We start from the raw sequence: 25,521 nt of genomic DNA on the forward strand, positions 1-25,521 counted from the left end.
ACGACCTCAAGGGTGTTCCCGGTGACGACGACGCGATGTCGTGGAGACCGCGAGACCATGCGACGGAGAAGAAGCAGGATCCCATCCGATAAAAAAACAGAGCAGCGTCGCGGCGAGAGGAGGGGAAGTGCCGTTAGGCTGCTTTGGATGGAAGACACTGGGGAGGACGGGAGGCCTCTGGAAGGGGGGACACCTACAGGGGAAGTGGTCTGAGGAGTGTGAGGGAGTTTGTGGCTTAGGAGGGGAAAGGAGAGGAGGTGGGGGCGGCTTGTTAGGGGGTGGGGAAGGGGGTTGAGGAACCACCACCACCACTTAAGTTAATCCCCCACTCTGGGAGGGAGGGAGGGGGGGGGGGAAAGTAGTTGGGAGCTCGCTGTTGGATTGGCGACCTGACGAGGAATGGGAAGTTGTTGCTTGCTGCTGTCTCTCGGGTGCTTTCAGTGAGAGAGAAGTGGGAGGGGGAGAAGAAACACTTCGAGGGGAGGTTTTAGTTAGTGGGACCTCCGGTATCGGCAGCGGGAGAACCCGACCACAATCCTACGGCCGCACACGCCGAGCCGCCGTGGACGCGTACAGAACGAGAGCTCTGCCAAGTCAAAAAGTGGAAAAAGGTCCCTTGGAGGGGAATATATATATATCCGCCACTGGAAGTGCGCTGTAGTGAGTGTTTTGTTTTTTTTAATCCGCCCCCACCCCTGAAGGAGCTTACGAGTTGTTTACCCCCCGTGGGGGTCCCCCCACACCCATATACCTGATCCCTTCCTGAAGACTCGTGCGGTACAGAACTTGTTTTTGCTGTCCACATGGAACCTATATTGGATACCTGAGGATTTCGGTTGCCCCAAGGTAAGGGAGATTCTACTTAATTGTAGCGGAATGTTGAAGTCATCTGTGACGTGTCTTACTCCCTCGCCCAGCCATGTTATGTACAAAATCCCTGAAGGATGAAACCGACTGTCCCAAAATCTTGCTGTCCTTCGCACTCTGGTCGAGGCTGCCTGAATTACGAGGCGGAAAGATGACTTTCGGTGACTATTCGGAGTTGACACGCGAGGCTCGTAATCGTCTTCCATGGGTTATTCCTGGTTGGGATATCTACATCTACACAATAACCTGCGAGCCACCTCTAGGATGTTTGGCAGGGGGTCATTATTCACCATCATACAGTATGCGTGAGTGTTCCCACATTCACACCACACGGACCAAAAAATGTTCAGTATTCTACCAAATGACACTTCCTCGATCATGCAAAGGCAAAAATTGCCAACTACTCATGAAGTAAGTATGACACGGATATCACGAAAAGTTATGGCTCGTGCTTACGCATTCTTGCGCAGATTCCCATTGATATGTGGTTGCCATTGTGCCAAGGATTTAACGTTACGTGTTCACGCAATCTTCATTGGTAAAATGACGTGTAAATACACGACATTTGTTTATGCTGCGTGATTTCCTGCTGATGTTACGTGCCCACCTAATCTACAATCGTAACATTACGTAAAAAACTCGGCCTTTATTTATCTGAGCTTGACTGCCGAAGCCAGTTGTTGATCTGCCCGTCTGGTAACTGACAGGTCGCGGGTTCTAATCTCGCCGCGATATGCGGAAGGCCGATTTGACAGCTCGATATCATTTCAGTAGTTGTCACAGATGCCTCGACACTCAAGGTTGGTGGTCGTCTTCATTTTCTGTACAATTTTCCTTGCGAAGTTCGTAATAGATAATAACGTGTCGTGTCGTAATGAACGTGCAAATGACTGTTCTTTCGTTCCCATTATGTGTATCATTTTGGAGATAATTAATTTTACTGAAATGACGCGGATATCACGAAATATTATGGTTCTATCGTATTATTGAGACTTTCCCATGAACATGTCTTTGCTATTGTGCCAATATTGAAATAATATTTTGTGTAGTGAACAATACCGCCTTCGTGAGTTGGGTTGAACAATCTACGGTCCAAGATAACAACGCTCAGGATTCACATAATAGTCAATGAAAAGTAATTGTAATTTTTTACACAATACATTTAATGTAATTTGTTAATTTAAACTGAGATTGAAATTATAACGGTTGACAGTTGGTACTTAGCCGACCTGGCAGCCCACAGGTCACGGTTTCTAATCTCACAGCGATTTTTGGATTTATAGCCCGCTATCACCTCAGTAGTTGTCGTAGCAAAACGCCCAAGACCTTATATCCATCTAGCTTCCTCATGTCGACGACCTCCCATAGAATTTTCCGAGCTTTGGCATTGTTATTGTTTCAACTTTCGCCTCTTGCTTGAAAAAAAAGAAAGGCTTTTGTCTCTCCTAATCTCTTAGGCGCTCCTCAGTTGTGTTCCCATGGAAGCAGAGAAGTGCATTCTCTTTCCTCGAGGAAAATAAGAACGCAAATTAAGTGAAAGCAAAGTGTTTTCCTTTTAAAACCCTATGAGAGCCATAGAAGTCGGTCGAGGTCTTTGTAGCGGTCGAAGACCGCTGATACCCATGAGAAATGGAACCAACTTTCTCCCGTTTCTTCTTGTCAAGCGTAAATGACATATTAGCGCCAGTCACGTGTGTTTGTGATCGACCAGAAAATGCATATAAATCTTCATTCGAACCCAAAAGGAGAAGACGTTGGGCCAACGCTATTTCGTTATTTCTATGAAGGCATGGTAAAACGATATGAGTTAATGCGTAAGTGCCTGAACGCATCATTGCATGCGAAAATGAATCGTCTAACCACCCAACTTGTGCGAAAGTGTGAACAGAAAACATAACCTGTTCTAATTTGGTTCACGAATTCGTACGAGTCTCCGTATACCCATCAAAATCGTTAATGAATTTCCATTTTAACTCGTATCTGTTAATATAGTGTGTAACCAAGTCGTGAGTAATGAATGGAAACATTTATGATTTGTTCGTCTGCTAAAACCGCTAAACCCCTCTGTCTAACAAATGAAAAGGCATTGTGAAGATCTTTAGTCTGTTCAGCATCGGGCACGAACTTGTGCATCTTCAAGCTGCATCTCAATCGGGCGTGCAAACATTTTAAGCTTATAGTGAAGGGACTATTTTGCCAACTTGCGATCTTGCATTTTCGCACGCGTTCATGAAACTCACGGTTAAACACGGAGAATTCAGCATTGAACGTTCGTTCGTGCTTTTGTTTGTACAATTGCGAGCCTCGTGTAAAACGGGCTTTAATCTAATCTGCCTCTTATTATGAATCTCACGATAGAAATACGGGGAGGCTGAAAACCTCACAGTAGCTGGAATGTCGCGATGTGTAAATGAGAAATTCAGGATCGCTGAGAAAGTCTGTGAATGAATGTTGGTCATAAGGTCATGCCGATGTCGTAACATTGCATTCTGGCGCGCGGATAAAGGTAGGAGCAGACGTTTCGTATGCACTGTGCATCGCTGAAGAACAGTTGGTCCCGCTGACGAACGTACAATCGCTTTCCTAGTTGGAACGCTGACGTAAGTGGAAGCTATTATTCCAGGAGGCGCACTATGAATAAATTAGAAGTCTTCATTTCATTTTAGGTGATCTAACTGTCCGGATCTTCCATAAAATAGATTTATTTTTTCGTTTGAAGACAGTCAGCCATTGTCGCAGTGAAATGACGCCAGAATTTCTCAATAACTTCTCTACCTCAGTATCGGCTAGGCTTTTGTTTCAGGTGTTAGCCTAAGTTACTATTTTGTAGCCACTAACTACACTGCTTTTCAATGGTTGTCAACCCTAACGTAATAATACGACTAACTTTTTATAATTACTTCTCAACACCTATGGTTCAGTTTCGAATTAAATTTAGCGGTATTATCTTTTTATATACATCTGAATGAATGCACTTCTGGCTTACATATTGGGCATATTTCGGAACGGTAATGTATTTATATTTATCCTTTCGTAGCGAACAAGAGGCATGATAGGACTTCAAAGTCACCTCTTTGTGTGATCTTACCCTTCCGGGTCATCGGTAAATTTTATTTCGCAACGCACAGTGATTATATGCAAGCTATTTTTTGCCTGCTTTGTTATGAAACGACATTTTTTGCAAGGCAAAAGTAGGAGCGAAGTAAAATTATGACGAAGCAGACCGTATGAGCATTTCGAAACGAGGTAACGAATAATGAATCCTCAGGAAGTTTTTGCTCGAATAAAATCTCACCCACAGTTACCTTTGTGAGATCTGTGCGCTCCATTATGTCATGGGAAATAGCGATGTGTTTAATGTATGAATTTATACTTTTCCGGTATATCGTATTTATCAAGGTTTCTCGTGATTCACTTCAAGTTATTCGGTTTATCAAAGCCAACCTTTTCTGTGACTAAGTCTGCCACCGTCTTTAGTGCACAAAACGAACTTTTTAAACTCTTTACTTAGTTATTCGTAAGTTGAATTAGCTAGAAGGTAATAGTTATTTAGCAAGAAAGTATATTACGTTTTATTTACTCATGAAGTTACGAGTTGGAAAGTTTCGTCGTGTACCCTGAAGGCGGTGGACACTTAGCCACAGAAACGTTGGCATTAATAAGTCTAATTATCTGGAGTGAACCCGAAGAAAACTTAATAAAGAGCGATATATTTGTTCTTGCAGATGATTGCCCTTGGCTTCACTTCGAGTTGAGTGTAGCCTCTTAGAGTCGTTCACAAATATTTTTAATCGTTGATTTTGATGGAGTTTAAAGAATAAAGATACCCATATGATATCTGCATTTTTCTCGGTTTTCTTTCGATTCAGTTGACTTGTGGACAATAGTGTCGCTGCCTATCCCGTCAGCGTCTTCAGGTCGAAAGGGTCGGCGTGAGGTTCCTGCCTCGCTTCTACACCGTAGGCTAGCTGCGTGCTGTTCGCTGATTGGATGTCTCTTGATTGAGTCTTTTTCAGGCGCTTGGAAGGAGATATCCGTCCATTTCTGTTGAAATTCAGCGGTGTTTTTTTGAATCCCTATGTCTTCCTTGACTTTCCGAGGGAATTATTAGCACTCCTTAGTTAAAATTTTGGTCTCTTAAAATTGAATGTCGCGGCCGCGTCCTGACCACGCGCGTCCGTTCGGTGATGGCGGTAAGTTGGTAGGATAGCCAGCGAAACTGTCGTCTACGTGCCAACTGACGCAAAATATAACCCGAGAAAAATGTAGAAATCAAACCATCACCGCAGAATTCTACATTATAAAAAGAGACCCATATTTTTTCCGTTTTTCAATTCGTCGTCTACCAGTGGTGTCATGGTGCCGGAACGCCGTGCAGGCACTTGTTGAGAAAAGACATAATAACCATATAGTAATAATAATTACAAGCAAAAAATTGTCAAATCCAGAATTTAAATATTTATTAAACAAAGTCATATACATTTTAAAATATGCAGACGTAACTTGTAATAAAAAACAAACAGTAATATTAAATTGTAAAAAAAAGTTAAGAAAAGTGCGTTCCGGCTCTTCTAATTTTGCCATGACGTCACTGTCGAGATTTTCGCGGAGAAAAATCGAAAACCTTCAAACCTTTCGAAGATAAGTTGATGACGTCATAAACTCTTATCGAGCGTTTCACCTCTTCTACGCTACCTATCGGCCTCACGCACCGGTCGGCCGGTACACGAGGCCGATGGGTAGCCGTCTTGCGTGGTTCGTTGTTGTTTGCGCTCTTGTGAATGATTTCTTCTTTCATCATACGATTCTTCCATAGCTAACTAAAGAGCCGAAACTCTAAGGACGTCACATTTAAGTACCCACTAAGTAAATTTTATATGTCTCGGTGGATTTTTAGTGGGACTCTATCCAAAATAGCAAACTTATATTTATACGGTCATACATATTGTAAAACCCATACGCACGTACGTAACTTTTCATAGCTGCTATGAAAAATCTACTTTTTTATTTCTGACGATCACTTGAGATTTTAATGTACTTTATCGGAATGTATATTGATCATAGAGTTAGCCGAAACATAATCATGTAATTATTATTTAGGCCAATCTTGTGTACATGATTTATTACTCTCGTAATCGTGTAATTGAACATGATTAGATTTTCTCTTCCTTTGGAGATTTTCATCACCATGTATGGTAGATATATCTAAAATATATGGCCATCGTAATTCTTGTAAATATGTAAATTTAATTTAAAAATTAATTTTTGTTATAAATACGAATCAAAGTCAATTTCGAAGTTTTTGTGACTTCTTATTTTACTTTTATGAAAGTTATAATGCCATTCTTATTACAAAATATCCCCTATTGGGGTGGCAATGAATATTTATATATCTGTAATTGTGGGTAATTAGATCGGTATATGCGATCAAATTTAGTTGAAACGATACTCTTGGGGTAATTTTCACTTACTTATGTAACTTCTTTTCTCACTTAAGTCAAATCACATCCGACTCCACCATTCCTCCGGGATATTTTTTAATTTGAGGAAGTGTAAAAATCTTAGCATCAATGGATATTATTTCACAAGTGGAGCCGGGTAAAGTTGCTCCGTATGATTACTCAGTAGCATATGGATATATATTGAGCTGTTTCCATGTATGATGGATTTTAAAATATTGTATTAGCCAATGGTATGCAAATGTAGCCTGGGAAGTATAGTAGAACAAGCAATCTAGTTAACAAAATAGGCTGAAATAACTGTCTTTTAGAAGCTAATACAGAGAGGAATTATAACTTAGTGTGTAAATTGGAAAATGTTATAGTTTCGGTGGAAACATGAAGAACAATCAGCGAAAGATGGGAATTTAAGGGAAAATGTAAATGCAAGCGGAGGTTCTTAGATAAAGAAGATATAAATTATTTAAAATCCTCCGTATGCCGCTCAGTCTTGATAAATATCGGTATGTTATAGTGACTAAACATAAAAAGATAATTACGTTGGTAGGATCTTGCATACACCTATGTACTATCAATCGCTGTCTATATTCGTATAATGATATCACTCTTAAGAATACCATTTGCATAGTAATAACCACTCAAATCTAACAGCCACTCTAAGTCAGCGAGAAGTGATATTTTTTAAACGATTAATTATTTCAGGCAAAAATTACTCTCAAATTACGAATATTAAAATAATAAAATACAAATCAGCATTTTATGAAGTTCAAAATCTTAATTTAGATAGTAAATATGTTGAAATAGTCCACTTATTGGAGAAAAATAACTTTATAGAGTTCTTGAGTTAAGTTACTTAACTGAAAGTAAATTGAGAAATGAATTGTTGTATAAAAAACATTATTATTATTATTATTATTATTATAGGCATCATTCTCATTTTTATTTAAGTAACTGCTCTCAAGCACTCGTATGTGTTTTGATTCTCCCCATAATCCGATGATAACTATTTTTAGTATTAGTTCTATGTTTTTACTTCGTAATACTTCATTTCTTTTGATCTCAAAAATGACTTTAATTCCTGTATTTATGGCAAGATCAATTTTCCCCGTCATATATAAATTCTGTACTCATCTAATAAATTGCTTAAATGGAGTCTATTTAAAAAATGAGGTGATAATTCTGCATTAGAACGTGACTTTATGATTTGCCGACCCAGATCTTGACTTATCCCCTAATTTTCAGGGTATTTAATGAATTGATATATTCTGAAGAGACAAGCTTCACCTTAGCCGGGGAATCTTTGAAAGACCGTAAATTGATAATTTGCTCAATAATTGTCACCATCATTGAAGTTCAAAAAGTTACACCGGCCACAATCAAGTATATCGGATTGCTTTGTATACGAATACACATAAGCAGTCGATGATGAGGTAGGTATGTCAATGTGCAGCACAGCATGATGTCTTGAAGTTTCGTCGTCATACAATATCAAATTGCCGCAGTTTTTGCGGCTCATGCCCAAAAAATAGTTTTGGAGCGTTGATGGTGATAATTCATTTTTCTAATTGCCTAATTATTCCTATCATGTGCTATCGTTTGGGACGTTTTCGAAAGTGCCAACGATGTCATCTGAGATAATTATCTACACAGTATATTAGGTAAAATTACGTTCTCATTAGCAGCGTAAGTCACGAAATTGTACTGAATGCTTTAATTTCATGTTATTATTACGTGTTGAAGATGACACTGTCCGTACTTTCGGAGACGATTTAAGATTCAATGATAGAAATACTTTATCATTTGATGTTATTAAATAAATTATTTTCAGTGGCTTTTTAAAGTATTTTAATGGGCAAAAAAGGCTAATTTATTTGTATATGGAACTCTATGATACTGAAAATTGACGAAATATTGCACTTCAATGGGTGACTGTGGGGAAAAGATATATGTAATACGAATATTAATGTTCTTTACTAGAATGAAATTCATTTCTCAGGAATTGAATTGAAAAACAGATGCGCGATTCAAAGAACCTGCTGATATATTTAAATATTTTTTGTGAAAGACATTGCCGAAACCGTTTGACAATCGGACTATGAAGAACTTGGTTCTTTCACATTGTCACTCAAGATGACGAGATTATCACTGGTTAACAATCCTAAGATTGATTTGAAACCGTTCTCCACTTAATTCTCGTATCAGCATATCTTTTCACATGCGACTTTACTTGCTCCATATATCTTATTCGAGGTCTTCCTTTCCCATTATTGTCGTACACTTATCCCTTAACGATGGTCATCATCAGGATATCATGCCTCAAGATGTGACCGATTAGGTTGTTCCGTTTTCTTAACACTTTCAACGCGGCGGTAATTTTTTTAAGTTTTGCCGGTGACTGAATTTTAATTCTTTGGTTTTAGATGGTTTTGGTCTCAGTTAGAATATATTGTTCATTGGAAGTTACGAAAAAAAAATTTTTTATGAAAAATTGCAATTTCAAATTTGACGACGATCGTCGTCCGTCGTCACCGGATAGCATTGCAGTAGTGTAATGCATGGTTGCATAATCGAGCCCTTTTTTTTCCGATGACTTTTTCTTTTTACCGTATGCCATGTTCTGTCTCTAATCTGACACGTCAATTGAATATAAATTGATCCGTGCCGTAAATATTAATTAGCAAGAACGTTGATGGCTGTGTAAAATACGAATTTCTTAGTCGTTGATAGAGAATTATGTGGCATAACCTTTTCTATTTCAACTTTTTGAATTTCTATTTGAAGGATCGGACGAGGAATATATCTTTCAATTCAAAGACGAGGTGGGAATTTATAACAAATAAAGATGTAAATTTCATATATTTAAATTAACACTAAGGGGACGGGAGTTTCGTCCCACCTATAAGGACGGCTAGTGGTCATTTGATCACTAATTCCTTTTATCGAATTCAATGCCGTTTTTCTACCCATCTGCTTTCTGCTTCTCTCATGCTGTTCTCAGGACTGCCTCGTCGCTCACTCGGTCCATCCATTTGATTTTCGTCATTCCTCTGTAGCATCACATTCCGAATGCCTTGAAATTATATTTCTCCAATAATGGACTTACCCGGAATCAAAACTGTGGGGGGCGGGGCTAAATTAGCTGTGACGCTGTTTCTATACGATGAGTGTTTTCGTGAAACTTTCGTCTTTTTTTTCGCTTTTTTCTCTAAGTGGAATACATTCATTCCATCGATGCATTCATTCCTTGTCGTCAAAATTTTATCTTTATTGTCTTCGCCTGTGTCAAATATATTTTATTGTTGAACTAAAAAAAGTGGAAGCATGCACACTTATTGCGCACCCGCGTCTTCATTATTTCTTGAGGAGCGGGAATTAGGATGAGAGACATTAGGTACCCATAGTGATGGAAAAATGTCGATCAAAATCGATTTCTAATCGAAATGAAAAGATCGACTTTGCAACAAAAATCGAAAAATTGCATCAAAATATCTATTGATCGAAAAAATCACTGTTATTCTTGAAGAAAAAACCGTTCGTAGAAAAACATCTAAATTATTCATTCGAAAAACACTTTTGAATAGTAGAACATTTTACAAATGCAAGCACGTTATAGTTTTGGGATCACTGCTTGGAACATTTTGGCTCCAATAAAGTTTTTACGAAAGATTAACTGATTGAGATGCTTTCTTGATAATCCAGGCCGTGCTTTTCAATTTTTTCCGCTCTTAGATAAAAGTATTTCACTCGGGAAGGATGAAATTATCATAGTTGTTACCCTAGTGACGTTGACGGATGGCATTAATATAGTGACGCTTCTGATATAAAGCGAAATGGTCAAGATCGACATTGAAAAATCGAGTTTGTATCGAAACTCGAAGATCATTCTCTCAATTTCTTCGATCTTTCGCTGTCAAAACTCGATTTTCAAATTTTAATTTTAATCGATTTTTCCAACACTAATTAGTTATTTTTTATGCTCATTCTAAAAATGTTACCGGTAGACATCGGCTGAACATTCGATCCCCATGTCTTTTACATGTCTATCAATAGTTTACAGAAACGACCATGGATGTCGATTCATTAGACTTATTTTAAACAGGGATCTCATCATAATCACCGCACTTCAATGGGACCTTATTTGTAGGCTCTATAACATGTGGCAATAATGACCTGGACATATTCAATTTATAGAAAAAAATTTAAATGAAAGTTTAAAAGATAAATTTGTTTTTTTTTCACGACAAAAAATCAGTTTTGCGTTGGTATGATCTTGATTGAAAACCTATTTCGGCATCGCGATCTTTGGGCAGTGGCGTATACTGGTTATATGTTGGGGGTGGGGAAGTAAGATCAGGGCAATATTAGGATAAAAAATTCTTCATGCGGACACACCGCAACATCTTATTTTAAAGTGCATTTAAAACAAAAAAATACACATGATAGTACTGTACCGTTGCTGCAGAAGTAGAGGGATAGGAAGCACGATGATAGCTCTTAACGGCGGGTGGTAGTCAACACAAACGCTTAATATGTTGATGGAGACTTTCGCGGAGTGGTGCAGCATGCGTAGCAAGGTTTTCGGGTTGACCTCCGCGTCAATTCGTCTACATGAAGACAGTTTCGCCGGCGTTACAGCTGGCGTCTTCAGGTTCGAAGTGTTTGATGCAGGTTTTTTCCCGTTTTGTATAGGCCTTGGTTTTGGCTAGGAGCGTTCTGATTGGTCCGTTTGGGTAAGAGTCTCTTCCAGGCATTTGAGAGCGAATAGCTTTCCTCCCTGTTGAATGTGGATGTTTTCGCTATTTCGATAGCCTCTCGTATAAGTCAGGGAAAGTAACGCTTCTCTCTTCTCTCAACACACAATGTGGACCTTGCTAAGCGCAAAGTTTAATATCTTCCTCATATTTTCCTATTTAAAAAAATAATTAGACTTAACTTCATAACTGTCTCTCTCTCTCAGCCCCATTTTAGCTTTTTTAAAATCTTGATCCAGCACTCAACGCCCTGAGGTCGATGTCAAAGTTTGCAATTGAAACGCGTCGGTTCTAATAGAACAGCTCATATGGTGGGAATACCGCAAAGTTTCACTAACATATTTCCATTTGGAGAGTACTGCTTGTAGTTGAAAGAAATGCTACCAGTATTCTTATAGAGCAATCAAAAGCTTTCCTTTTTATATGACCGATCAATCTTGTTTCCTCTTCAAATTTATCAAACTACCTATGGGTGCTCTCTTTCCTTATAATAGTGTGTTCTCTGTTTACTTTCTTCAAGCGCGTAATAATATATTTTTCCCAGTACTCATTCTCAAAAGGTGATTCACCTTTTTTGTGGTCATTATGTAACTAGCCTACGAAAATTCCTGGTAAGAAAATTCCCTGGTGGTTGTGATTGAGGAACGGAATGCGGTAGTGTGGGGAAGGGAGGCAATTAGTCTGGACAGTGTAGCAAAAAAATTCCAGGAAGAGAGGGTATATTGCTGTTGGAAAACAGTAAAGAGGTTGGTAAAATATGATTTAATTATTTCCGGCGAATTATATGCGTGAAGTCTTATCGGGATTACATCTCAATTTTGTTCTTGCCCTAGCGTAGTTGGATAAATCTAAGAGACCGCAGATTTATCTGTCTTATAATAACTAAAGCTGCAAAATGCTCATTAAGCATTCTGTGAGAGTAGCTCTCCACTACAAGTGATACTCTCTTAAGAGAGACTGACATGTGGAGCGATTTAAAGCAGGTGGGGCGCTCAAGTCTAGAGAGACATGATAATCAGTGGCGGATCTATTGGGGAGGGAGTAATAATTGGGTCGAAACATACACTTGATAATATCGAAGTTTTTGGAGGTTGCCTCTTCGCACCAATGTATTTAGTTACACTTTCCGTTAAAATTACCTACTGTAACGAATTAAAATACAATTTAGTTTTAAACCTATTTTACAGGCTTCTGTATCCATAAAATGGCCTTCTACAATTGCTTAGTAGTGTCTTTTTTTCTAGCAAATAATAAGCCTAAAACCACCGTTTTTATGTCTTAAAAATCCCAAATTTCCTAAATCTCCAAAGCCCCCTTTTGCGTGGGGAGGAATTTTCCAGACCTCCCGTTCCCCCTGGCCCAAACCCAGATCTTCCACTGATGATAATTACATCAAAACGGTTTTTTTTATTCACTCAAACTTATTCCTTCGCCCTAATGGTGACGGATGAGTCGTCCGTTGAAATTTTGTACTAATGAAATATTTATATACAACGATTGATGCAACAATGATATACAACGGTTGAAATGTTGATGATAGACAATAATTTGATCTTGTTGAAATCCCGATAAGATTTTATGCAATTGAAAGTGGCTATTGGGAGGAACTAATTATATTTCATTTTCATGTAAACTTTAAAAATGCTCCTCTACATGTGCCTCATCAACAAACGATCGACGTAAAGAATAGGCCCTCCGTGCGACATATATCTGGAAAGCGCATTGGAAAATCCGTATCGTATGGTATTTGGAGGAGGCGACCAGGTAAATCAGAGAAGTATGTTACGCCAAGCTAAAAATAATTCTGGCCAGAAAAGAAAGATAAAATAGGAAAATTTGCAGAGTTCTGGGAAATTATAATTAAACGGGAAGTGATTCAGGGTTTTTCATTTAAAGTATACACATTAATTGTCTCTATTGCAATGATTCATTTCTATATCAGCACATTTCCGTCGTAGCTTCGAATGACCAGCATTCTTTCCCTCATTTTATTTAATCTTGTTTAACCACATCTTCGTTGTCACACTGGTCACGATTGAAAGTTGGGAGTGAAATTGAAATGAAAGACATCCAAAAAATTAACTGAGCCTGGGCATGTGAGGGAAACTTCGTGAAAATGAATCAAGATTCGGTGGAAACCATACGGAATGGTACCGCTACGGTAACTTAGGAAATTAACCCTACAAGGTAGTTTAATTGATTCTTAATAAGTTGTTGTTATAGATATGGGTGGATTTGATTAATGATCGCACTTGCTTGCTACAAACGAAGTAGTCACGGATATTGATGTTCTTTTAGCTGTCTTCTGGTAAACCTAATTATTGGTAAGAAACTTGGAAAGTTTTTTGCGCTAACGATACCTTTGAAGGCATATATTATATCTATTATATCCGTGTTAAATATAGCTGGTGTACATACCTATGTAACATGTGAACATGGCATTTGTATATAATGTTTTTTTCATTGAACTGGACTCTGCTTAATTGATTGCGGATAAATTTTTGTCGCTGATAATGTGCCTTTGTTAATTTTAGTTCTTCTGCTTCCATCGTTACGTCTTGTTCTTTTGAATAATGAATTATTTGATTTTTATTACTTTAAAGAAGTGTCTCACAAAAAGTGTGATTTGAGTCGAATATGTACTAAGGCGCTCTTATTTTATTTAACTTCTGATGTTCTGACGTCAATTTAAGAATAGCGTGGCCAATCACATGAAAAATTTGTAATGCCATGGAATTTCATTGTGATCGGAAAGTAATGGAATATCAGAGAGCAGAAATAATTGGGGGAGTACAGCAGCGTAGTGGATAAACCGCTTGGCTTTGAATCCCCCTCCAAATAAAATGCTCGGAGTGCATGGTGGCCCAGGGAAATAAACTGCCCCTCCCCCCTTCCCTGAATGAGTGATATTCACACGAATGTGGCTAATTCTGGAGTAAGTTCAAAACTAACTTATTCAATCAAACCTTGGGAGTTGAACCGCTGAGAGAGCGAGTGAAAAAATTCATATTGATGTAACGGTGATATACTTCGAATTCACTTAATTTGTATTAATTATTTTACTTCAATTTTTTGTCCCACACAGGGGAATATTCTGTGAAATATGCGAGTATGTATCATCGAATGTTCTGGAAACTCACTAGGATAGCATGGAAAGTCTGGAAAGGTTGGGGTATGAGTAGAAGAAAACGAACACAACAGTAAGGATATCAAGGGTAGAGTTACATTAAGAGCAATGGGGACGTTTATGAACGGGGAAGAGGTAATGTGAAGATCATTATATAAGGGAGTTAAGAAACTGATATGAGGAGTTGCGCTTTACTTGTCGGAAACGTGGACGCTGAGGAAGGACGACGAGACGAGACTACGAGCGTTGTAGAAGCGCTCGAGATGTGGGTGTGGTGTGGAATGGGATAGGTTGCTGGAGTTGCTGGACGTTGAGGAAGATGAACGACGCAGTGCTAAACATAATGGACGATGAAAAGGTACTTGCAGATTAAATTCGCAGGGGAGAAAGGGTTTGAATGGAGCGAGTAGTGAGCGTGGAGGGGGTTTTAAAAACAGTGTTAGAGGGAAGAATGTAAGGTGAGCGGTGAAGGAGAAGGAAGATAATTGTATGTACTGATAAAGTGAAAGGAGATAAGGCTTATGGGTGATTGAAGAGAAAAGTTCAACCTGGGGATGGGGGGAAGTTGGGGTGATTCGCAAAATGCTATGGAACCCCACTTTGACCAGGAGAATAACAAATAAATAAAATTATTAAATTAGTTAAATAAGACATGGAAATATTTCCGCTGACTTCAGAGTTCAGTTGGAATATTACAATGTCTTGCTTGACTAATATTAATATTCCCACCTCATTGTACCATGTATCACACAAGAAAATTATTATTGGTCTCACATTCCCTTGAGTTTTCGCCTTAAACTAGTTCAAAGGACCGCTCTATTTTTGTAGAATGCTTGCACCACAAATGCTTAGGCTCGAATAAAACATTAATGTTTAGAAATGGGCAAATTTTTTATAAACTCATAAACCCTTGAGGTTTTCGCTTGCCACAAACAATTGGTTGTTGAATTTTTAGGGAAAAATAGAGGACATGATTGCATTGAGCAAATTTTAGACATAATTATTTATGAATTTACAACTCAGAAAAAACATAAAAGGCAATACCATCGTTTCAGGAAATCTGAGGATAATAGAATATACATTTATAGCGGTGGGGAGCAAGTGGTGGGTCGGTGGTTAATACGATATAAGGACGATACCTTCGAATATCTCTGCGTATATTATGTAATATTCGAAGTCTCCCGATTCAAAGTGGCCCAGGCGAAAGAACTGGCCTTTAAATTCAATTCATAAAATCGCACGAATTTATTTTGATCCAGGGAATGATCTTTTAATATTATTCTCATTATAAGGCTCCCACCGCCTCCTATACCCGGACACAGCTCACCTCTTACCCCGACGCGACGGAGGGCGCACCATCGCGGCAAGTCGGCCCCAGCCCTCGAGCAAGATGTTCCGGAAGGCGCCCAAGGCCGCCATCGGGGCGGCCCTGCTCCTCCTGGTCCTCGCCAGCGCCCACGGATTGTCCCTCGAGAACCCTGCGTCCTCTTCCGGGTCGCGCGTGAGGCGCTCCAGGCGGGAGGAGGAATCGTCCATGCTCCACTCCCAGGAGCAGGCGAACCTCTACGAGGTGAGGAAAATTCCGTGGGACGACACGGTGGTGATCAGCGACACGGGCGGCAAATCTTCCGGACTGAGGAAGAACCTGAGGAAGGAGAGCGAGAACGACCGGCAAACGACTTTGCCGGAGCACTGGAGGGCGCGCAAGATCGAGATGGGCAAGTTCGCGAGGGAGGAGCTGGTAGAGTACGTGAAGCCGGCGTCGCTGACGCTGCCGGACACGTCGGGGATAAGCGGGCAGCTGACCGAGGAACTGGGCGTGCAGAGGTTCTTCTCCATGTGGATGGTCTTCAACGACGTGGACGTGAACCCAACTGTGCAAGGTAAGAGGTGAGAAGTTCCTGTGTTTTACTCTAAAGTGACCGAACCGTAAAAAATTATGCATGTCCCTAACAGTGACCGATACAGAAAAAAATCAAGGGGGGCGAAGAAGAAATATTTAGCTACCTTTACTTTTATCGTAATCAAAAAATAATCAAGTGACATGTAAATTTTTAGAAATTTTTATTTAAACTAATTATACACGTATGCAACGCTGTGACGTCTTATGATGTAAAAAAGTTACGATTGTGGTTCTGCATGTTCGGCAGCGCAATTAGGGAGCGCGCGCCCTCATTTGTAACCGCCACTGGACCTTATGTTGTATAAACAGGAGTGGTTTAAGGTCGTTGTTTTGTAGTGTGGCGGTTCATCACTTACCGAGGCACCTTAGTGGTATGCAATACCTTGCAGCGATAATGCGCCTGATGTCCGATATGCAAGTTGGCAAGTGGTTTTCAGGCATTTTTACGCAATTATTATTTTTAAGCAGTAATTGCTAACCTGTTGAAAATCTTACCCTGGAGAGCCACCTTAAAAAAATACCATCTTTTCAATTTTTATAGAAATTTTGGGCTATTCTTAAATACTACATTAAAAAATTCCTCCCCTTTTCCACCACAGGGGCAGGGGTTCACATGCGAGTCCAATCAAACAGTTTTTGGGAAAGATTCTCAGATTTTTGTTTACATTTCTGCTTGGGTTTATATAGGATGGACTGGTGCTATTTCAATAATTTCAGAATAATTCTGTTATAGACATTGGCATACCCAGAGGAGGACAGGAGCTGCCCCCCCTTGAAGCAAAAGTACATTTAGTTCAAAACAAAATTTTTTAACAATTTTTCTTTAAATCTGAGCAAATACTTTTAAAAACTAATAAAGCGCTGTTACAATTTTCTTGAAATTTTGGTTTTATAACCTTTCTGTATTACAACTTGAATGACCATGGCTTGCCCCCTTCTAGTTTTGATTCTGGGTACGTCCTTGGTTGTAGACAAATTTGTAAGCATTTATGGAACAATTGGTTTCCACCATATTTCAACTTGGGAATTGATCGAGGCTCTCTGACTTGAAAAACTATTTCATATCTAAAAACATGGCTGACACATTGGTAAAAGAAGTATTGCGTAAAATTCAGAAATGTCAAAAATGACAGGGCTATTCTTACAATTTTGGTTTTTGAGGGCATCATCAAATTGAATTTTATTTGTCTAATTTTAATCGAAAGAGAAAAATATTATGATTAAGATATTTTTTTTTAATTTCACATACTAGCTATTCAAAATGCATCAGCCTAATGTTGATTGCCCCAGGGATTTTATGCATCTTTTCACAACCACCATTTATAGTATTTTCTCCTTTCTGTTTTTGACAATATTTTTTATACCTTCATTTACTGCAGGTGAAGCCTTTGTCATACTGGCTCCTGTTGATAAACAAGCTCTTCTGGGACCTGTGGTGCCACCACTAGAACAGCTCCTCACCAGACCACAGATTCTGAGGAATCTCCTGCTAAGTCATGTGGTGATGGGGAAGTCGGCACTCTCCCTGATAAAACTTGCCACGCTGCCACATGGTGCCAGAAACGGCAGCCATGCAGCATCAACTGAGAAGTTAGAGGGAAACTTCACCACTTTATCAGGAAGAGTCCTGCATTTGCAATGGGCTGATGGTAAGGAATAGTTTTTACCAACAGGCTTATATCATGACAGTTCTTCTGTTTCACCAGGAAGTATTTCCATATTCTGATACTTTTATTGCCTCTTTTTAAATATTCAAGTAATAAATATCATGCATCTTTATGTGACATTTTAAATTTCTCTGAACAGGGGTCAGGTATCAAAGCATTGCCTTCATGATATGATGTTTCCCATCTTTCTGATTCATGATTCCCAATTCATGATTCTCCACGTAGTGGAACCTGAAAGCTTATTTTATATCACTATACCATAACCTGCAAATTTAAGTTCTGATTATGGCTTATTATCAAATCCTTATTTTCTGCTCCTACCTTATCTCCTCCTTCAACCACAACAAACTGTTTGAAAATTAGGAAATCTTTCATTGTTACCCACCAATTCAGAGTGTAACTTTGATTTTTGTATTCAGATGACCTATACATATATTGGTGGAAAACAGCTTCATAGGCCCCTCTCAAATGGTAAATTTTGAATTTAATATTGATCAAAAGGCTGGTCTGCTATTGCTAGTTGATCGGTAAAATTGATTTATTTTCCACTAATTGGTAAAACATAATACAGTATCATTTTAAGAGTATCATTAACTATTGAAAATGAAAGAATATTATATTTTTTGCTCCATTTCATGTATGTAATATATATGTACTTATGTAGTATTGGAGAAATTCAATATCAACTTTTTTCCTCTTTCATCTTCTATCCAATTTTAAGACCATCTCTCCATGATCCATTTCTCATTTCTCCATCTGTTTTCTTGGAAAAAATTCCCCACAACATATCCCTATGGGGTTAGAACTTCCCCAAAAATTGTTTATTTAAAAAATCCTTTCTTAGAGCACCTAATCACCGCAGTATGTATGTATGTATCCTCAAAATTTTGGGGCTCTCTCATCAGCAGTTTGGGCTGTGCGTTGACGAATCAGTCAGTCAGATATATAAAATATCCATTTATGTATATGAATATATTAAAGATATCTTTGCTTGAATGTACTCAAAAATTAATAAATTATAATGTAATCAAAATCATGCAATTTTTTTCAGGAACTCTCCATGCCAACAATCAAGTGCTTGTGCAGTTCCCTGGTATTGCTCTGCCAAAGGGTGGATTTATTCTTCTTCTGGACAAATACTTATTTCTTGATGAAGTAAATTCTCAGTTGAAAGCACTATCATCTAAGTCATCACCATTAATTAGCTTACCAGAGGGAAGGAAAGAAGAGGAGGCACTTGAAAGATATGCAATTGCTGAGGAATTGGTTGATGAAAGAAAACCGTATATCAGTCCAGAAGCATTTATGTTTTTCTTGAACAATTCCTTGTCCAAAATTCCATTTGCTGAAACATTTCGCCACCTGTTGTCCAAGGCCAATGTTACAAAATATCTTTGCCCTGGTAAGTTCTCCTCCTTGGGTATTCACTGCCTTCATGAATCAAAAGTCACTGTCGTCATTCCATTACCTACTATGTTTGGAATAGAGTAAGATAATAAACATGACTTTGGTACTTCTCTGATTATCTTAGCGTGCATGAGGTTTTGTTATATATTTTACTGGATGGACTAGTAAATTAGCTCACTGCCATATTTTTTTTAAATATAAGTATTCCATACTCATGAATAATCATTTTACTTTTTCAGGAGAATCCTATACTGTTGTTGTGCCACCAAATGAAGCATTTCGAAGTTGGGACCCAATAGATTATGGCTTCAGGCCTTTTGCAGTTGCAGATTTCATATCAGTGGTGATTCGAAATCATTTTGTTCGAGGCGCAGTGAATGTGTCTTCTCTAAGGGATGGGGATCGGTTGCAGACTCTAGATGGTGGCTCCCTATCTTTTAGGCATCCATGTAAGTAAATTGTTGAAGTAAATTCCATAATTACCTCAAAATGAATGTGTATGTACTAATTTAAGTATACCGGTACATATATAAGTCCTGATATACCAATTTAAGTATGCATACTGGGACCTATATTTAAGTCTCGGAATACTTAAATCAGTCAAGAGCGAACACCTCCTAGGGTTCAGAGTTCGGGCTTTGCTCTCTGGCTGTGGCACATTGCACATGAATTGGACTGCTAGTTGCATAATGTGCTTAGCAGACCACACCACCTTGTTTGGAATATTCCACAAAATTCCACAGAGGGGAAAGATGCCTTGGTAGCTTAAGTGGCTGAAGCACTCGACTGGAAATTGGGAGATCCTGGTTCTAATCCCTGTCAAGGGGAACGATTTTTCCTCTGTGGAATTTTCAAACAATTTATGCATGCACAATTGTAACAATACTGTAATCAAAAATTTCTAGGCATAAAATGAGATAATTCACTGCTTTTCTACAGTTGTAGATTGTGATAGAGTTTTAAATACTTAGAGACCCATATACATATTTTCATTTATCGATTCTTCACAAGCTATCACCTGCAAAAAATTGATGGCCTTATCAACTTTGTAGATAAGTTCGTGACATCACAAGCTCCTGCTGAATAGGTAGATCTCTCCTTTTCAGCTGCTCCTTGATCTCATGTATATGCCATGTGTGTTTTGCTGTTGTTCACACTCTTGTAAGTCAATTTTTCCCTCAATGAGTGGTTCTCCTTAGGATGAGTTAACTAGCCAAAACTCTCATGACATCACCAACTCATGAAAATTGAGTGACAACTTTAATGTGTTTTTTTTCATATACCAGAATGTCGGAATGAGGTAAATTTATTTTTTCATCATGACGTACTTTTCCCCCCCATCTACCAAATTCTTACTATCAAATGTGATTTTAGGACTGAATGAATAACACCATCCATGAGTTTTGCTAATGTGAACACTTTTTTTTTATTTCCAATGTTGTTCCAAATATAAATTCCAATTTCCTTTCTTGATTGTTTTTAGCTGGAAAATCACCATCACTGAATGGAGTTGATATGTTCACCACCTCAAATGCTGACATAACCATTCCGGGAGGGAAAATCATTCTCCTACGTGGGAGTAAAGTGCTTTTTGTCGATGAAGACGTTGTGCGTCAGCTGAGACGATTGTACCCTGAGGCAGAGAGTGGCCCACCAATTTTGGTGGATTGGACTGGTTCTACTTTCCTAGCCTATGTTTCCATTCATCTGAATGAGCATTCCCAGTTTGTGGAAGAAGAAAGTTTTGACCAAGTGTTGAGCGAGATTGGTGAAAGCCGCAGTGGCTCTGATTCACCTGCCACAAATGCTGACCCAACTGACGATAAAATAGAAACAGAAGGTGTAAATGGCACTACACAAGAAAATAAGACTGATTTTACTGATATATCAGTCATATCAGCATGCAGTCCTAACATGAATGATCTCAACTGTCAGCCTGAGCCCTCAACAGAATCTGAAAGTGATGAACCGTTAGTTGTCAAATATTGTGACATGAATGAAGTGCCTGAAAATACCACTGAGGACACTCAAAGTAACTCTCGTGAAGGCTGGAGTGGTGGAATGCCAGGAAGAGACTGGAATGCTTTGTTTAACATGAAATCAAATAATTCTCGGAAACAAATCCCTGTGAATAACAAAACAAGGAAAGAGTCCTTTAACCATATGTTAAGGATAATACACCAAGCTGGGGGCCACATTGAGTCAAAGGAATCAGATGGTAAGTCCTCATTTGTATGAATTTGTGTGAATTAGTGCAAAATTTCAGCAATCTACATTTTTTTATATCACTCTTGGCATATAAAAAGATTTTATCTAAATTTTTTATATTGGTTTAAAATGGCATGCAAATTGCTTAATGTATCATGTGGTCATGATTTTTGGCATTTTTTTCTGCTCATAATTAACATTTCACCTTTTTGGAATGAAATTTATTAAGCAATACAAGCATAGTGGTCATCACTGGTGATTTTGGTTGACATATTCTTATTTCTACTCATTCATTACTGAATTCTTAATCTCCTCTGTATACATGGTAAACAACTCTGAATGTCCTCCATGTTTTTTCTTAGAACTACATTTCTTTCCCTTTTCCACATGCTCTTTTTACTTTTCTTTGGGAATGAGGTTTACTTTTACTAAACCTGAATTCAGTAAACTTTCCATTTCAGAAGAAATATAAGAATTTAGGTTGATAAATTTAAACACCTAGACCACCGTGGAGTTTTAGCACATATATCCAGTGATGGTATCAGTATTCCTTTATCAGCCATGTCAGTCATGTCGTTCGTGATACGTAAAAATATCATGGTGATCAGGGTGGTGTGGTGGCTATAGTGTAGGCTTCTGACCCTGTGGGTCCAGGTTCAAATGCCAGCAGAGGCAGAGGTGTTTCAGAGACAGCCCAATACCTGTTTAACTGCTTTATGGAGGGCATTTCAGGTACAGCACTCCATCTGTCAAATGGGATGTTTTTTTGGTCCCCTTTGTACCTTTCTTTAAGATACCAGTGTTCTCTCCACTCTTTCCTCCTCAACCATCCCCTATGGCACAAATGACCATAGTTGCCGGTCGTCTCCTCCAAATACCATTCCATACCATAAATATGATTACTTATGAATATAAAATTAATATACTCTGTTTTGAAGTACAGTGGTCACGATGACCTATTCAGCCATCAGTGGTGGATCCAGGATAGGTACAAGAGGGGGGAAAATGGAAGGTAACCTCCCAGCAACAGTGAGGGTCCAAACAAAATTACCATTCTATCTAGCGTAAATTTAATACCCAAGGGGAGGGCTATTCCCCCACCCTTAGTCCACTCTCTGGATCTATCACTGGATTGTAACATACTAAGAGAGTCTAAAATATGTAGGCCCTAAATTTAGACCTATTTTTGTGCTTCAATTTGGTTAAGTAGGTAAATATATCGAAAAATATAATGAAATAGTTTTGTAAAAAGTGGCAACCTCTAAAAATTTTGATTTTATCTAGTGTGTTTTGACCTAATCATGTGCTATCTATGGGGGGTCAGGGGTGGATCTATGGTGAGGTCCCACAGCTCCGCAACTGTCAGTCATGCCTAAACAATTTGAAGCGTTCAACTGTGGAGAAATACTCCAGGATTTTTATGCTCAATGCTGCTTAATTTAAATGTTGCTTGGTGCTTTTTATGCTCAGTGCGTCATTTCTAAAATTTTAGCTACGGTAGCGCTTACGCACACATTTTATCTGCACATGATTTTCAAATGTAAACCCTACTTATTCCACCCCTAAAAACTTCCAATTTCTTTTTTAACTTTCATTAAAAGTTACTATGAGGAATCATGTTTTATAAAAAAAATTGCATCTTAAAACTGCATAGCCAAATTAGAGGACCCACTTTTCCCTGAGAGGTGCTGGTGGATTTCGGCCAAACTTAAGCGCTGCAAATGACAGTCACTATGACTGGCATGGTGACATGGGAACTTTCATTACCGGTCACGACGACCAGGGTTGTGGTCAATAAGTCAAGAACTTTCAATCGTTGTAGGTTGTATATAGTCTTATAATGGCTAAGTTGTAAAGTACTGTTGTATTGAGTCTTACTACTTTTTTCAGGCTATACAATTTTTATACCAACTGATAAGGGGTTGGAAGGAGCAAATTTCCCTGAAGAGGGCCCACTGAGAGACTCATGGGCCCTCAGCATCCTCTACAACCACATGGTTGTTGGTCGTGTGTTCGATAAAGAGCTGAAGGTTGGAGCTAATTTTACGACTTTGGGAAACAAGACCATTACAGTCTGCAGTAGTGAAGGTAATTATTAAATTCACAATGGGTGATTTTCATGCAAGAAAATTTCCACATTTCATGTCATGAATAATAGAAATAGTAAACAAAGGTTGATATTACACAGTTAATCAATTGGACTAGAGGTAATTTCAGCTAATAACATACATTTAAAAGCAGGATTTCACCTACATGTGAAAAATGTCCTCTTTTTTTTGACGACATTCATTTCAATGATGATCTTGGTTCTAGGCAGTGTACCCAGGCAGTACTTGCTAAAGTAATGAGAAAAATGACATGACAACATTTCCCCATCAGTAAAGGATATTTTCCTAGGGTTCCCCTGCAACAAAAGTTTTAAGTTTAGGCTTCAATACCTCTGTCATTATATGGAAATTGATTTCTTTGGGGAAATAGGCACATTTTTAACGGTTCTCTCAACAAATGGGATTACTTTCAAAAGTCATGAAAATATCGCATTTTACAATTATAATTATTGAATTAGATTTTCCTGAGCTTCGGGGATAATGATTATTGGTAGTCTAGTGTCATAGGACCTGTCGCAGCCATGTCTCCATGATTTGTCAGAAATCAGGAAATCCAAGTCAATTGAAATTATATTTTGCAATTAAAAAAATCTGTTTGGTGTTTAGTCTTTTTTTACTTTTGCTTGTTGGTACATACTTGCGCATGCAGTGCATTCAATTGATTGTAATTTGGAATTCTTATTTTCTTGAATGTTTCTCTTCAACTAAGGTTTCTTTTCTTTACAGATGCAATGTGGCTGAATGGGGCAAAAATTATTGAATCAAACCTGATCATCTATGATTTAGGAGTGATGATAATTGTTGACAAACCAGTATTTCCGTTGCCAGTGCTTGACGAAAACTCAAAGTGGGCATATGACGTTTGCGTGTAATGATTTGTGGTTGGAGCTATGTATTTCCACAGACTCTTAATGCCTCCCATGGGTGGTATGGTTGGAGATACAAGCCAACTTGATTCATAAATGTGGCAATTGTGGTATAAGATTTAGAGTCAGGTAATGTTTTTTATTTCTGTATATACTCCAGACATTTAAGTGGGACAAATTTCCTCCTCAAAATTTTGTGAAAAAAAAGAGGTGGCCTCATGTGAGTGTTTATTGTATAGCTTTACTGCAAGTGGAGAGCACCTATCAACTCAACAGCCAAATATGCCAAAAATTGTTTTGAGTTTCCCAGTTTTACAAAAAAAACTGAACTTCAAAATGAAAGTAAAGGGACTCAAAGTGACTGTGTGAAAAAAGATGTGGTAATGTGACGAGACTTAATGGGGTTATTTTTTAATTTCATGAAGGGAGATATCAGCTAGTGGTAAAGAAAGGTCATTACCCAATATTTTGTAACTAAATACACTGTGCTCAAATAGAAGACTGAAATAATTCTTTCTGAAATTCAGGTAGGTGTACAATTACCGAGGACTTACTGAAAGTTCTCCTTGAAATACAACTTTAATTATATCACCAGTCGAATAAGATTTTCCTTACCTCACTAAGCAAAATTTATGTTTTTTTCTTTCTTTTTTACTGTATTGTGTTAATGTGAGCTCTGTAAATATGTGTCCAGCTATGAAAATAATCACAATTTTTTTAGACCAGCTTCATTTTGTAGAAAATTTTCCAATATTATATTTGAAACCAATATATCAAAGTATGATTCTTAATTTTGACCTCCTTGCTCCAAAGGATGTAAAAAAAATTGAAGCCTGCCCAAAAAATATCAGGGCATCATCCATTATATCATTTTCTTCATCGACTCTACCACTGAAGTGACTCATGCATTCGTATAATATTGTGGTTGTTCTGCTGATGTTATCAGTTTTATCAACAGTGTGTTGAGGACCAGACCATCTCCACGGAGAAGCAGTGGGGTAGCCAGGAATTTCGTTCAGGGGGAGGGTCCAAAACCAGGGTGGAAATTTTTGTTTAAACCAAGTACTAAGCAGAGGGTTTTAAACTAATTTTAACACTTTTAAAATCAAAAAACCTTTATTTTTCAAAGAAATATTTTGTAAATCCATGATTTTTCAA

General features: G+C 38.3%; 1 protein-coding gene across 2 annotated transcripts; it reads left to right on the plus strand.

Moving 5' to 3' along the window:
• The first annotated feature begins 433 nt into the window (after nucleotides 1-433).
• LOC124155760 lies at nucleotides 434-25,134 on the plus strand. Of its 2 annotated transcripts, none has more exons than XM_046529846.1 (8): nucleotides 434-846; nucleotides 15,497-16,087; nucleotides 17,487-17,756; nucleotides 18,826-19,176; nucleotides 19,421-19,630; nucleotides 20,665-21,399; nucleotides 23,280-23,477; nucleotides 24,224-25,134. In XM_046529846.1, exons 2-8 carry the CDS (start codon nucleotides 15,595-15,597, stop codon nucleotides 24,367-24,369), a joined length of 2,403 nt encoding a protein of 800 aa, XP_046385802.1. In that variant the 5' UTR covers nucleotides 434-846; nucleotides 15,497-15,594; the 3' UTR covers nucleotides 24,370-25,134. The 2 variants fall into 2 exon arrangements, with proteins under 2 accessions (XP_046385802.1, XP_046385803.1); XM_046529847.1 differs by having other exon boundaries at nucleotides 434-660.
• The last annotated feature ends 387 nt before the right edge of the window (nucleotides 25,135-25,521 follow it).

Source organism: Ischnura elegans, chromosome 3, assembly GCF_921293095.1.
Source record: "Ischnura elegans chromosome 3, ioIscEleg1.1, whole genome shotgun sequence".
Lineage (NCBI taxonomy): Eukaryota > Metazoa > Arthropoda > Insecta > Odonata > Coenagrionidae > Ischnura > Ischnura elegans.